At 40.6% G+C, this 16,606-nt stretch overlaps 1 protein-coding gene across 1 annotated transcript in view; it reads right to left on the bottom strand.

Moving 5' to 3' along the window:
• Nucleotides 1-16,606, bottom strand: part of morc3a (MORC family CW-type zinc finger 3a) — a 57,635-nt gene that overhangs the window by 8,383 nt on the left and 32,646 nt on the right. The window contains exons 13-16 of the mRNA XM_043701237.1: nucleotides 14,717-14,771; nucleotides 10,766-10,837; nucleotides 9,586-9,684; nucleotides 7,086-7,303 (exon numbers count right to left, since the gene is read on the bottom strand). Of these exons, the coding sequence (XP_043557172.1) occupies nucleotides 7,086-7,303; nucleotides 9,586-9,684; nucleotides 10,766-10,837; nucleotides 14,717-14,771 (444 nt within the window). The remainder of the gene's footprint in view (nucleotides 1-7,085; nucleotides 7,304-9,585; nucleotides 9,685-10,765; nucleotides 10,838-14,716; nucleotides 14,772-16,606) is intronic.

A 16,606-nucleotide genomic window follows, 5' to 3' on the forward strand; every position in this document is an offset into this window, starting at 1 on the left:
CTAACCCTTGGATTAAAACGGCCTATCCCAAATTCTCAGGAACTGTGTTCATTAGCGTTCATTAACAGAGGGATTGAATTCAAGAGTCGTGAAGTGATGTTGCAGCTGTACAGGACTTAGGTTAGGCCACATTTGGAGTACTGCGTGCAGTTATGGTCGCCTCACTTTAGGAAAGATGTGGAAGCTTTGGAGAGGGTGCAGAGAAGATTTACCAGGATGTTGCCTGGAACGGAGAATAGGTCGTACGAGGATAGGTTGAAAGTGCTAAGCCTTTTCTCATTGGAACGGCGAAGGATGAGGGGTAACTTGATTGAGGTTTATAAGATGATCAGAGGAATAGATAGAGTAGACATTCAGAGACTTTTCCCCCGGGTACAACAGAGTGTTACAAGGGGACATAAATTTAAGGTGAAGGGTGGAAAGTATAGGAGAGATGTCAGGGGTAGGTTCTTTACCCAGAGAGTGGTGGGGGCATGGAATGCGCTGCCTGTGGGAGTGGCAGAGTCAGAATCATTAGCGACCTTTAAGCGGCAATTGGATAGGTACATGGATAGGTGCTTAAGCTAGGACAAATGTTCGGCACAACATCGTGGGCCGAAGGGTCTGTTCTGTGCTGTATGGTTCTATGTTCTACTCTGAAGAATGTCAATGTGAAAATGGTCAGTTAATGTGTTTTTGATTGAGAAGTAAATATTGGCCAACACACCAGGAAGAACTCACCCTGGTTTCCTTCTAAGCAGTGCCACGAGTACTTTTACAACAACCCGGGGACAGACTGAACCTCAGTGTAACCTCAGCTATAAGAACTCTCCAACACTGTAGCACTCCCTCAACAGTGCACTAGTATGGCGGCTGTGCTTTTTGTGCTCAAGTCCTGGAATAGGACTTGAACTCAATCTTACAGCTCAATGGCAACATCTAAAAACTCAGCCGTGGGTCAAACAGAATTCTGGAGAAACTCAGCAGGTCTGATGGAACCTGTGGAGAGAGAAACAGAATTAACGTTTTGAGTCTGTTATGACTTTTTCAGAACTGAAGAACTCGTCATGAACTCCTCTCAGCTCTGAAGAGTGAATTCTGTTCCTCTCACCATAGATGCTACCCGACCTGCTGAGTTTCTCCAGCATTCTCGTTTGTCTCAGATTTTTAATATCCACAGTATTTTGCTTTAGTTTGAATCCCAGGTAAGACAGCAGTCATGAACAGAAGAGGGACTGAACTCTGGACTCTGATTCTTTATTCACTAAATCACTAGGAAGCACAAATTGAAATTTCTACAACTGATAATGAAATTATCTCAAATTACTGTTATTTGCTTAAGGAAGTAATCAAGCTTAAAAAGATCTAAATTAAAACCAAAGTTTGTGGTGAAACATTAAATAAAACGTAAATTTACTAACAGTTTAATGAAGTGAAGGTCTATCCCAAGCAATGCAGTTTACTGAGCCTACAACCATCGGTGAAGTCATATTCAGATAAATATTTCCTCCAGGGCATTATTGACAATACTGGTGCTGTTTCCCTCTCTTATCCCGAATTGGAAAAAAAATTATCAATTTTTTGGTGACCAGCTCTCACCTTCACCTGGTCCATCTCTGACTCTTCCCTCCCACTTTTCCATGACATCTGCTTCCATTTCTGGGGATAGGCTGGCCATCCACTACAAACCCACCGACTTCCACAGCTATTTAGATGGTACATTCTCTCAGCCTGTTTCATGTAAAGATTCCATCCTGTTCTCCTAGCTTCGCTCTCTTCACATCATATCTGTTCTGATAATGCCACCCTCATAAGAAGGTAGACAAGCAAGAGGCTGGAAGAACACAGCAAGCCAAGCAGCATTAGGAGGTGGACAAGTCAACATTTTGGGTATAACACTTTTTCAGGACCTGGGGTGGGTGTAAGAGGAGCTGCTGATTAAGGGGGTGGGGGGGCAAGGTGGTGAGGTGGGGATAGGTGAACACAGATAGTGGTTATGTTGAACAGTCCCTCTTCAGTGCCTACACAGGCACAGTGCCCCAATTCTTCTGCCATTGCTGGACACCAATGACTACATGGTGCAGCTTCCTGCACCCAGGCTGAACTACAGCAGTTCAACTTCCACCCCGCCCTCAAATTAAATTGGTCCATCTTGGACACCTCCCTCCCCTTCCTTGACCTTACCATTTCCACCTCCAGCGACAGTCTCCAGACAGACATTTACTACAACCTACAGAGTCTCACAACTATCTGGACAACACCTCATCCCACCCAGTATCCTAAAAGAACTTCATCCCATTCTCCCAATTCATTTGCCACATCTGCTCGGACGAGGAGACATTCCACTTTCCCAAACATTCCAGATATTCACCAATTTTGAACAACATGCTTCCCCACCTCTATCATTCAGAGGGCTCTGCACCACACCACTTCCATTCCCCGCTCCATTGCTTGAACACCCTTGCCTCTAAATGCAATAAAAACAGGGTCACCATTATCCTCACCTACCAGTCTCCGCATCTAACACATCATACTTAAACACTTCTGCCAACTCCAACCAGACCACACCACCAAGAACATCTTCCCCTTCTGACCCCTCTCTGCATTACACAAGGACTGTTCCTTTTATCAATTCTTCATTTGCACCACTCTCCCCACCAACTGCCCTGAACTCAAGGAACCTTCCCTTGCAACCAGAAAACATGCAAAACCTGCAGACACACCACCCCTCCCTCCAGGGCCCCAAACAGTCCTTCCAGGTCAGACAGAGGTTCACCTCTCTCTTTTTCAACCTAGTTTACTGCATCAGGTGCTCCTGATGTGGTCTTCTCTACATTGGAGAGACCAAACGTAAACTAAGGTAACGTTTTGCTGAGTATCTGAGCTGGGCCCAGAGGGGCTGACCTGATTTTCCAGTTACACCCATTTTAAATCCCATTCCTACTCCCTTTCTGACGTGACCATCCTTGGCATGCTCCATTGCCACAATGAACCAAACTGCAAATTGGAGGAACACCATCTCATCTTCCACTTGGAAAGCCTACAGCCTAGAGGACCCAGCATTGAGTTCTCCAATTTCAAATAATCTCCCTTCCCACTCCCCGACTCCCTCACCCAGCAGCAACCCCCTGCAGAAACCCGACCCTGTTTTCAAGATACGAATGAGGCTGCCCTCAAAGAGTCAAATCAATCTATTTTTAATAAAATATTTGAAACTATAAAAGCTCTGCCCAGATTCATGAGACAGCCTTGTTTTTGCTCGCAAGTTAAAACTCTTGCAACAATTTGCATTGGTAGCATGACCGGTAAGCTTATATATCTGTAGGTGTAAAGAGATGACAATACAATTAGGGACGGAAAGAGGAAGAGTGCTGCAAAATTGGCAGGGACAGTGGTGGGACAAAGAAAGGGAAGAGACTGCAGAGGAGTACAGAAAAGGACTAGAAAGACGAGGGAGAAAGAGTGAGTGGGGTTGGAGAAAGAACACAAAAGGTGCAACGGGGGAACATGGACAGAACGAAAATGAACATTTTTATTACTGATAACAAGTTCTATTTTTTTTTCTTTCAAGCTTCTTTTTTTTTAATTCCAGAGAATTTTAATTTTGAGCTAAGAAATGATAAAAATGATTAAACAACCAAGTAGTCATGATTGCAAGTAATCCATGAGGCGACTAATCTTTAATTATGCAGGCATGGTGCACTTCCCTGCTACTGTCCGACTGGCTGAAGTACTGAACATCTGTGAGGGTCCATACATATATAAGCACAAGGAAAGTTTCGAGTTTTGGATGAATCAGAGTCCTCATTCAGTCGAAACTTCATTGCTGGTTAAAGAAATTCATTTTCATTAAATCCAATGCATGTATTTTGGAATGGACCCTGTCTTGGGACAGAAGCTGAACTGAAAAGGATGTTGAGCCCACACAGATCAGCAGAGCACTTGCAATGTATAAAGTGCAAAGACATGACCAGGTATGAAATCCTGCTCACGGGGTGACTGGAACGAGCAGCAGTCATTGGCTCAACATTGCTATGGCATAGAAAGAAGCCACTGAGCAACAGTTTTTAGTTCAGTATAACTAAGGAGTGAGGACTGCACTTGATAATTAATGCTAGGCTTCAGTTTGGTCAACCAGTGAGACATTTTCAGAAGATGTGATTGGGAAGCTAGACAGCAAATAGTCACTGAGGTATTCCAAGTTTGAGAGCTGTTGCCTGACAGCTTTTTGCAGGTAGAAGCAGCAGGAAAGCCTCCAGACTAATCTGAGTTGCCATTAAATGGGAATCAGAAGGTAAAACTTTATGTGGAAGAATGAGATTCCTGTGAGTAATCAAGGGTTTGAAGGACTTTGTGACTTACTGTAATAACTAAAGAGAAAATGGACTGCTAAACCAGTTCATAAGATATGCCATAGTTGTGTCTGAGATACAATTCATAGTTTATAGGCTTTCACAATCTTGCTGTTAATTCATGTTTTTTTTCCAGCATGTTAAAGTACAAACAAGATGGTAGTGTTTGGTTTGTTGACTCTTGTATAATAATGTTTCTTCTGTTGAAAATTACAGAATCCTGTGGCTTTATTCACAGCTAACTGAGATTTGTAGTTTTGTCCAAATTAACAAAAAGATACTGATCTCAATCAAAATCACTGACTGAAATATACAGTAGATTGGAGGGAGAATAAGAGGAAGAGGTGGCAAAACCAAAAGTAGTTTGAAGTTATAGATTTTAATAAAAGAGTATTCAAGTTGAAAGGTGGAGAGGCAGAAAGGTTAAGATAGAAACTCCGGTGTCAGGCTTATATATCTGAAGGATTTGCTCAACAATGATGGCCTGAAGTGATCCATAATAAGCTAGTGTTGGAGGTGCTCAGAAATCAAAGGGCTGGGGGAACGTCCAGGATAGCAAGCAACATTGAACTGCAGGGTGAGAACCTTTTTTTTTTAAAAAAGGGAGCCAACGTAAGTCAACATGGAGACAGAGCATTGAGAGAACAGGATTTCCTGCAGGTTAGCATGCAGACAGTAAAGATGTGGGTGATCTCATATTCATGGCAAGTGGATAAGGGCTGTCAGCCAATAGACTATTGGCTTTGTCAAGACTTGATGTAACAAGAGAATATAGTAAATGCAGCCATATGATGGTGATGGGATAATTCTCTTTGGAATCTTCATCAACTTAAGAAAATGTAGAAACAAACATTTAAAAAGTATACAGCTCAAACGGCATGATTTTTGTTTAAAAGATTTCATGCTTCTGCATAATGAAAATCTGTACAATTACAAACTGACCTCGTCATATTAGAACAAATACACCAACAAATATGGTAACTGATGAAAAATTCAATTTTGAAAGGTATTCAACTTGCCAAGATGATATACTTGATAGCTTCTAAGAAATGCAATCGAACAATTTTATTTTGAATTGACAGCAAGTTAAAATGTTACAGGGAAAATGTAAAACAAACATGCACGCATATTAAATGTGAAATTGAGAAAGACCTCCTACCATAACTCTGAAAAGTTGTCATACTAGGCTTTATGTGGACACCATGAAAATGAGGCTTCTTTGAAAAAAGTGCTCAGTATAGGTGAAAACCATTTTCAATTATTTAACAGTGTAAGGTTTTCTGTTGCCAGAGTGGGAACTGGACTGGTTAAGATGACAACACAGCAACAATTAGAGGTGACTTCATTTGGGGAAGATTTATTTAAAGATTTATTTTCATATACAGCAATATAAAACAGGAGTGTAATTCTAGTTACAATGAAGTAAGGTTATGCAAACAATTTTGTTTTTGACTACACACTAGTAAAATTGTTTCTGGATTTAATCATTAGAGATTTCTACCTGAATGCTGTAGTTATATTGTTGCCAAATTGTAAGTGCCCCTGTCAAAACATCACTGACTCAGAATTTGCGAGAATAATAATGGCAAACTTGTAAAACACATGGTTAATACTTGCAAAAAAAGGACAATTTTCAGAAATTCATATCCCTTTGTACCATCCCTTGCTCAGCAAGGTTATTGTATGATGTGCCTCACCCCACTGTTTCACAAAAATATTACCTTGCCATCAAGAATTAATGCCATAATTATGAATCAAACTCAGTGCAGACAGTTACAGACACTATTTCAGTACAAGATCTTGACTAAGAGAACTGGATATGCATGTTTTTGTTAATTAATTCAAGGGACATGGCCATCGCTGATCACCCCCCCCCTTTTAACTGAGAAGACGGAGGAGATGTGCCTTCTTGATCTGCTGTAATCTACTTCCTGTAATTAGATCCACAATGCCATCAGGGAGCAAAATCCAAGATGTTGGTCCAGTGACACTGAAGGAATATATTTCCTAGTTAAGATGGTTACTGGCTTGGAGGGAAAATTGCAGGTGATGGTGTTCTCATGTATCTGCTGCCCTTGCCCTTCCAGATGGTAGCTATCATGGGTTTGTAAGGTGCTGACAAAGGAGACTTGGTGAATTTCTGCAGTGAATCTTGTTGATGGTACACACTGCAACTACTGATCAAGGGAGTGAATGTTTCTGGATATGGTGCAAATCAAGCTGACTGGTTTGTCCTTGTTGAGCACTTTTGTATAGCACCCATCCAAAAAATTCAAAAGCATTCCATCATACCCCTGGCTTGTGCCTTGTAGGTGGCTGACAGGTACCTGGGAGTCAGGAGGTGGGTTAAAACTGCATCCACAGTTTTATTTTAGCTAGTTCAGTTCAATTTCTGGTCAATGATAACCCCCAGGATGTTGATAGTGGGATTCAGCAATGGAATACCCATGAGTGTCAAGGGATATGGTTAGATTCTTTGTACTGCCACTTGGCCAGGTCATGCTGTATTTGGATATGGATTGCTTTGATATCTGAGGAGTTGTCAATGGTGTTCATTGACTTTGGAGTACTAGGAAAGGAACTACTGAAACTGGCGATCAACTGCTGCAGTTAGAATTTATAAAACTGTAGGAACAATTTACTGAAAACACATTTCTGATGCATACGTTCCCATACAAGCCTTTCTAAAATCAGAGAATCCCTACTAAAACCGGGTACTGAGATAATATGAACAACCTGCAAAATCTCACTAACCTTTGATAATTAGATGGTGTTTGTGGAGATAATAACGATTTGACTTCCACAATTTGAAGATCACTCACAGGAGAGGTTGAGGCAGCTGTTGCTGGACAGGGTGATATGTTCAAAGTATTGTCTCCTTTGACCACCCACTTAGTGAGATTCTGGGCACTTGAAGTTACTTCTGTGGTTTTATGAGGGCCTGCCTGTCTTGGCAATGTGGCCTGGAGGTTCTGTAATAGAAAACTGTATACTCTCACTATCATAAAATCTGAACTAAATGCCAGGCAACAATTAAGACTTAAACAAATATATTACACATTTAAATTAATAGGCAAAGAGAAGAACTTGAATAAGTTATTTGGATTCAAGGGTACCCCTTTAGGAATAGAAAAGATCAAGTTAAGCAAGGTGAAATTTGTCTAGTTCTTGAATTCCAGCACCACTTTGATAAACACAATCAGTTTAAAAGCGACAATTTGGAAAGCACCCTCCATTTCTTTAAGTCTGAAAGTCAACAAGTCGACTCTGTAAAACAATTGAATGAGAACAGATTCAGAAACAGATTAGGTGCTCCAAGGAGAAGTCACTGTGGACTTGAAACATTCATTATGTTTCTCTCTCCAAAAATACTGAAATACTGCCAGATACAGAGTTGCTCCAGCACTTTGTTTTTAGATTTCGAGGAGGTATATGAAGGAAATAAATAGCAAGATGTATACCTATAACCAACTTATAAACCATGAACAATGTTTTCTTCACAAGTTACATGGTCCAAGCCCAGTATCCTGCTCAGCGCTTCTAATGTTTCTCTTTTTCAAGGAATTATCCAAATTCAATTTAAAAGAATTTAGGAACTCTATCAACACAGTATCCATCTTCTATGTAAAAGCACTTTTCTAGCCTCCTCTGTCTTTCTAGAAAAAAAAAGCCCGAAAAATTTAAGCCCACTAGTTTCTGTCACACTGATCAGTGGAAATATTTTATCATTACTTAGCTTGTCACTTTCCTTTGTAACCATAAAAAGTACCAGCTTTTATTCATCTGAAATCTAATTTAAAAATCTCCTATCCGCTTAAACCAGCTTTTGGAACGCCTCGTGCTGTTCCTTAATTATCAATGAGATTGAATTTAGTATGCTTAGTAGCTCTTGGATTTGGTTGCCAGTTAAATTTTCCTTTTACATTGAGGAGAAAAATAAAACCCACAATGCTGTCACCTTGTAGACAGGAAACAGCACACAGTAAATACATGATTAATTCGGGGCTCAGGAAAATTAACAGTAAAATTCTCAAGTGAAAGAAAAGCATTATGAATGCTAGAAATCTAAAATGGTACAATGCTGCAGAAACTGGGCAGGTGTGACAGCATCCGTTGAAAGAAACAGCATTAACATTTAGCAGTGTTTCAGAAGAATGCCACTTGGAGGTGGCGCAAGGAGTGCACAGGCACAAAAACTCAAGACACAGATGCCTTACAACTGGAGGTTTTGCTTTCGTTTTGGAGAAGGTACAGGGAGGAGAGAAGGTCCTTGGTGCTGTCAGCATGTGCCTACTCTCAAAATCAAATTCAGCTGAGCCTCACTCTCTGTTGCCCAACCAAATAGCCACACTACTACTAATTCTTCATCCCCACTCAGAAGGGCCACCTGCTGTACAAGTGCGATGGTATTATCAGAAATGGAATTTATTTACACAGGTTCATTCTGGCTGAGAAACCTTTGTCATTTTGATCACCATCTTTGCATTCATGCTGATCACTCTCTTAATGCTTTGAACGCAGATCTGAAGAGGGCTGGAAAAGTGATGGATTTTATGCTGTGAAAAAGTACTTGAAGGAACAAGTGGAACAGATGGTAACAATGCACACAATAAAAGGCAATGAGTGTGCTAATGGTACTAGAGAAATGATATGGATGAATACTATGTATTAATGACTGAAAATAGATCAGCTCTGCCGACTAAACCGATACAAAACACAGCGGAATGGGCAGGAAAACTAAAACAAAAACGGGGGGGGGGACAGGGGGCTATTGAAATGGAGGACAGAAGCCAAAATGATCACCATTGTTACTGGTCATGCTAAGATCATTGAAAGAAAAAATTTTATCCGCTGTCACAGTCTCATGACTGCTGAAAAATAATCAGCAAGTTTGATATGAGATTATTTCGAGAATATCGACTGAACAATGTATAGCAGAAAGCAAGAGGCTTGACTCCAATAAACCTGGAGTCAACAGATCCTAGACATACTGGCAATAAGGCACCACCAGTTTGCCTCGTTGATTCTGGGAATTACCCAGTGATCCTGTACTTTGTTGCTACTCAATGAATTCTGTTGGAAAGTGACATATGGCTGTGGGTTTCTTTTTACTGCAATGCTCCTTAAATGTATGGCACAAGAACAAATTTGAAGTTCATACCTCAACAATGTGTGGGGGAGACAATTGAGCTGGCCATAAAGCTGTAACCAAGAGCTAATACTTTATTGAATGTTAAATATTTAATACCAGTACCTTTGCCTGTAATGTCTGCTGCAATAATTCCTGCTCCTTTCGAAGAGCATCAGCTTCCTTCTCATATTTCTGTATGATGTTGTGTAGGTCTATATTACGCTGTGAATCAAACAGACAAATAGTCTCCTCATTTTTGGTCTCTGTATTTCAACTTGTTTCAGCTCCTTCCAATTCACTGTTGTTCACAATCTTTTCCTCTACTACCTTTAATAGTTTCATGGGTTCATTTTGATCACCTCAACAAGAATAGCATTAAGTCACATTTGGCAATATACACATCAACCAAAACACAAATCTAACTATGACCAAAGTTACTAAATTAAAGTCTTGACTGTAAACTAACAACTGTGCGTTGCAAGGTAACTTGGTGATAAACAAAACACTTCACTTTGGAATTCCTGTTAGGTTACCTTCGTTTTTTAGAACAATTCACCCAAAGTCATCTAAAGGCAACAGAAAAAAAATCTAGGAATCACATTTCTCCAAATAAAATTGGTTTTAAAATTATTGCATTAAAAATCGATCCTGCCCATAAAACTGGTCATGGTCAGAGACTAAACCAGTGTGACAAACCTCTTAATTGTACCCATCTGCAGCACTTCAATGGGATTCAAAAACGAAATCATTTTACTTTTAAGTTAAGGACATTAATAGGCAATGTTGCAAAACTTTTAAATATGTATAATTAATTTACTAATATTTACAATTTATGACCTCATGGCAAAATGCACAGCTAGTTAACAGTGATTGTAATATAATTAAATTTCACATTCAGTTTGAGGAAAAGAACAGTGCATCTATGACCAGCGTTTTAAATTGAATAAATTAACTAAAAATGCTCTTGTTCCTGATGATTTCTCTTTGAAACTTGGACCATGTTTTCACTTAAGTATATCAAGGAATCATTTTTAATATGAGAATGAAAGATTTGCATTCTAAAACACCGCACAATAGTGCTGGTTCATAGAAGATTTACAAATTCACAAATGTTCAAAATTAAAGATCAAATTCAATTCAGAAATTTTGCACAAGCAAGTGAAATATGTGCCTGGATTGCTGATTGTAAACTCTACCCTTCTATTGTAAAGCTAGTCATATAAATAATGGACAATCCTTTAAGAACATTCTACAAAGCATTCCGGAAGAATATCCCAAGAAGTCCTGCCCCTTAAAACATTACCCGTTGTTTCCTTCTCTCCTCCTGAAGTTCTTGTTCCTTACGTTTGAGCTGCTCTTCTAAGATCTTGCTCTTCTGTTGAGAGAACAAGATGATCAGAATTCAGCAATGAACTAAAGTCAATATTTCATTAATTTTGCGCTTGTCCAAATTCAGCTTTGTGATTATGGCACTCTGACACAATGGCAATTAAAATTTAAAAAAAATTCGGAGAACATCCAATCCAGACAAATTTCTTCAGTAGGACAAAATGACTCAGTTCGAAAACCAAGATTCCTGACTCATGCTAATAGTCATCTGAAGGAGGAGGAAAGGAATAATCAATTTCTACGTTACCGGAAACAACCCTGGCCTACATACTAAAGTAAAACAAAGAATAAGGGTCCCTAGGCTCTCCCCAGTTTAGGGTAAACAAATAACTAGGGATACAATAGGACCGCTTTAAGATTAACAAGGTGGCACCGTAGGAAATGGGTGGGATACTAAATGAGTATTTTGTGTAGGTATTTACTGCGGAGAAGGATATGGAAGCTAGAGAATGTGGAGAAATAAATGGTGATAACTTGAAAAAAGTGTTCATATGACAGAGACAGTGGTGGTGGATGTCTTAAAATGCATAAAGGTAGATATACCCCTGGGACCTGATCAGGTATATTCCAGAGATTTGTGGGAAGCAAGGGAAATGATTGCTGGGATCTTTGTATCACAGCCATGGGGGGGGAGGAAAGGTGCTGGAAAACTGGAGGGTGGTTAACATGGTGTCATTATTTAAGAAAGGTGGTAAGGTAAAGCCAAGGAACTATAGATCGGTGAGCCTGATGTTAGTGGTGAGTAAGTTGTTGGAGGGGATTCTGAGGTACAGGATTTACACGTAATTGGAAAAGCAAGGACTGATTAGGAATTGTCAACTTGGCTTGAGAAATTATGCCTCACTAACTTCATCAAGTTTTTTTTGAAGAATTGACAAAAAAAGATGTATGAAGGCAGAACAGTGTACACAGTCTACATAAACACAGTGTTTGACAAGGTTCGGCATGGTAGACTGGCTAGTAAAGTTAGACAGCATGAACTCCAGGGAGATCTAGCCATTTGGCTACAAAATTGGCTTGAAGGTAGGAGACAGAGGGTGGTGGTGGAGGGTTGTTTTTTAGACTGGATGCCTGTGACCAGCAATGTGCCACAATGATCAGTATGTACTGCTTTTTCCCACTTATATAAATGGTTTGGATGTGAATATATGAGGAATAGTTTGCAAGTTTGCAGATGACACCAAAATTGGTTGTGTAGTGAACAGTGAAAAAGGTCATCTCAGTACTAAGGGACCTTTATCAGATGTGCTGAGGGGTGGCAGATGGAGTTTAATTCAGATAAATGTGAGGTCACAGAGTCATAGAGATGTACAGCACAGAAACAGACAATTCGGTACAACTCATCCATGCCGACCAGATATCCTAACCCAATCTACTCACACCTGCCAGCAACATTTTTGCAAGGCAAATCAGTGCAGGACTCATATACTTAATGGTAAGGTCCTGGGATGTTTGTGCCGAATAAAGAGACCTTGGGGTGCAGGCTCATAGTTTCTTGAAGGTGGAGTCACAGGTGAACAGGGTAATGAAGACGACATTTGGTACACTTACCTTTATTGATCATTGCATTGAGTATCCGAGTTGGGAGGTCATGTTGCAGCTGTACAGGTCACTGGTTCGACCACTTTTGGAATACTGTGTTCAGTTCTAGTCTCCCTGCTACAGATTTTAAACTTGAAAGGGTGCAGAAAAGATTTACAAGAGGGTTTGGGCTACAGAGAGAGGTTGAATAGACTGGGTCGATTTTCCCTGGACCAGCAGAGACTGAGGGGTAATCTTATAGACATTTTTAAAATCATGAGGTACATGGATAGGGTGAATAGCCAAAGTCTTTTTTCCAGGGAGGGGAGTCCAAAACTAGAGAGCCCGCTCACCTTAAACATAGCCTATGATGCAAAAAGGAGCTAAGAGGCAACTTTTTCCAAGCAGAGAGTGAAGTGATGCAGAGTGGTACAGCTCCAACATTTAAAAGGCATCTGGATGGGTACATGAATAGAAAAACGTTCAGAAGGATATGGACCAAATGCTGGCAAATGGGATTAGATTAATTTAGCGTATCTGGTCAGCATGGACAAGTCAGAACGAAAGGTCTGTTTCTATGCTATACAACTCTATGCCTCCAAGAACTGCAGATGCTGGAGATAGAGTCACGCAGCACAAAACAGAGCCTTCAGTCCAACGTATCCGTGCTGACCAAGTTCCCAAAACTAAACTTGCCTGCATTTGGCTCACACCCCTATAAACCTTTCATATTCGTGCATCTGTCCAAATGTCTTTTAAATGTTGTAACTGTACCTGCATCTACCACTTCTGGCAGTTCATTTCATTTATGAACCATCCTCTGTGGACAGAGGTTGCCACTCAGGTCCCTTTTACATCTTTCTCCTCTCACCTTAAGAAATATGCCTGAAAATTTGTTGCTGGAAAAGCGCAGCAGGTCAGGCAGTATCAAAGGAGCAGGAGAATCGACATTTCGGGCATAAGCCCTTCTTCTTCCTGAAGGGCTTATGCCCGAAACGTCGATTCTCCTGCTCCTTTGATGCTGCCTGACCTGCTGGTTTTCCAGCAATACATTTTTCAGCTCTGATCTCCAGCATCTGCAGTCCTCACTTTCTCCTTAAGAAATATGCCCCCTGGTTTTTAAATCCTAGGGAAAACACCTTTGCTATTCACCTTACCTCTGCTCCTCACGAGTTCAGAAACCTCTATAAACGTCACCTCTCGGCCTCCTGTGCTTCAGTGAAAAAATCCCAGCCTCTCCATCTAACACCAACTCTTCAGTCCCAGCAACATCATTCTAAATCTTTACTGAACCTACTCCAATTAAATAATATCCTTCCTATAGGAGGGCGACAAGAACTGTACACAGTACTCCAAAAGCGTCCTGCACAATCTCAACATGACATCCCAACTTCTATACTAAGTGGTCTGGGCAATGCAGGCAAGCATGCTAAATGCCTTAATTATCCTAGCTATCCGTGAGACAACTACACACCTGAATCCCCTAGGTATCTCTGTTATACATTATCCCGGGCATTGTGTAAGTAAGTCCTGCTCTTGTTCCTTTACCAAAATGCAATACCTCATATTTATCTAAATTAAATTACATCTGCCACTTCTAAGCACATTGGCCCAATTGATCAAGATCCAGTTATAACTTTAGATAACCTTCTTCACTATTGCCTATAGCACCGATTTGGGTGTAATCTGCAAACTTACTAACTATGCCTCCTCATCCAAATCATTTATCTAAATGACAAACAACAGTGAACTCAGCACTGACTCCTGCAGAATACTAACACTCACAGGCCTCCACTCTACAAAACAACCCGCTACCACCACTCTCTGTCTCTCGCCGTCAAGCCAATTTTGCATTCAAGTGACCAGCTCTCCCTGAATTCCATGTGACCTAACTTTACTAAACAGTCTATCATGTAGAACCTTGTCAAAGGCCTTACTAAAGTCCACTGTAGACAATGTCTACCACTCTGCCCTCTATTGTTTTGGTTACATCCTCAAAACTCAACAACAAAAAAAAATCACTGGTGAAACTAGGCAGGTCTGGCAATATCTGTGGGAAGATAGCAGAGTTAATATTTTGAGACTAAGGAGATGCTGCATCTGAAATAATCGCCAGACTCAAAATGATAAATCGGCTTTCTTGCCTCTGATGCTGCCAAACCTATTGAGTTTCAAAAGGATTGCTATTTTTGTTTCTTGCATACAGACATTCCATAGTAGAAAGTGGAATTTTTTAGGCAGTCGAAATACATTACACCAGCAATTTTACATTAATTTTTTAACATTGGTTTTGACAAACAGAAATTAGGAGTTGATAAATTGGTGCTGTAATAAGTTAGCTTGCCTGTTTGTCTTGATCCATTAAACGCCGTCGGTTTTTCTCACGATTTCTTTGTTCTCTGGAATAACCCATAACAGGTTTTATTGATACAATGACAACCTAGAAAACTAGCCTATTACCTGAGATAAGCACAAATTGTGCAATTTAAAATCGTTCTAGTTCCCAAAAGAAACGGTTGTCATAAAACAGCTGCAACATTAGTTAGCTGATGTACTATTCTGTGGATTTTAACCAGGGAAATCTGTCGCTTTGACATGGAAATGGACCTTTTCTCAATGTCCCCCCTCACCTCTCCAGACACATTACCATTTGGTTCACGTGATAGCTGCTCTCTGATACCTCATCCAAAAGGCAATTCTTCAAGGCCTGCCTGAATAACAAGTTTATGAAGACTAATCAACAGAGGGAAGCCATCACACAAAATTCAATTTTCTCCATACAGACAACTTCCAGCAGAGGAAACTGGACAGCAGTCAGGAATCTCAGAAGTTAGAAACTTCGCACAGAAAAATGTTATTTGGCCCACTGAGTCTGCTGCTTGAGTATTCCTGATGAAGGGCTTATGCCCGAAACATTGATTCTTAGCGTGTTTTGAGAAGATTTGTAGCTCAGGTTGAGGTTTTGAATGCAGGTTTGCTCGCTGAGCTAGACGTTCATTTCCAGACATTCCGTCACCCTACTAGGTAACATCTTCAGTGGGCATCAGGCAAAGCACTGCTGATAATTCCTGCTTTCTACTAATATGTTTGGGTTTTTTTGGGTAGGTGACGTCACTTCCTGTGGTGGTGTTATTTCCTGTGAAGTTACTTCCTGTTCTTTTTCTCAGGGGGTGGTAGTTGGGGTCTAACGTGTTTGTTGATAGGGTTGGAATGCCATGCATTAGGAATTCTCGTGTGTGTAGGAATTCATCGATTCTCCTACTCTACAAATGCTGCCTGACCTCCTGTGCTTTTCCAGCACCCCACACACAACCCCCATTCAGTCTGCTGTCACTCTCACTGTGATAATCAATTCTAATCTCACTTTACTGTTCTTTATGTATGTACTTACAAGGTTTGTGTAAAGATTTGTAGCTTGGACATCAGTTTTTGTGGTTGTGGGTGCGCTCATCAACCTGAGAAGTTCACTTGCTGGGAAGTTCATAGCCACAACCACGACAACCGCCATCCAAGCCATAAATCTTTTTAACATACCTTGAACACCTACCGGCGAGAGACATTAAGACAAGCAAGGAAATGGGGAGTCCTGTGCCAACTGCCTAAGCGTTACCTTATGAACAACTCCAATTCCTACATGGATGTCAAAGGAATTAAATACTACCACACTGTCAGATACATACCACCAATCAACAACCCACAAACCAGGGATACAGTCAGACAAAACGGTCTCAGGATGGTCCAGGTTATGATTATGTATGTACACAACAGACCTCACAGGTACAGACAAGAAATTGAGCACCAAAAATGGTTAATTTCAAAAACAGCCAATCACGAGTGGACCACGATAATTGAACAGGCCATCATAAGACAGAACAGAATCACAAGACAAAATGACTAAGATGACCAACAGCAGAGAAGATAACACGACAGACACCTGTCCAGCACCAAACAGTTTACCGACACAGAAAAAGCTACACTAGCCAAGGGACTCAACTACAACCACAGGGACGCAAAAACAACAGACTTCCTAGCTGCACTAGAATGTACGCTCAGAACTAAACAGACTAACCAAAGAGACACAGCAAACAGTCAGACAAACTATTGTACCCTTACTAATGAAGAAAAGTCAAACAAACAACCTCAACACCAAAGACAGAGATGCCCTAAAGGCACTCAAAAATGACAAGAACATAATTATAGCACCAGTGGACAAGGGCAGAATGACGGTTATGAT

The sequence above is a fragment of the Chiloscyllium plagiosum genome, chromosome 12 (assembly GCF_004010195.1).
Source record: "Chiloscyllium plagiosum isolate BGI_BamShark_2017 chromosome 12, ASM401019v2, whole genome shotgun sequence".
Taxonomy (NCBI): domain Eukaryota; kingdom Metazoa; phylum Chordata; class Chondrichthyes; order Orectolobiformes; family Hemiscylliidae; genus Chiloscyllium; species Chiloscyllium plagiosum.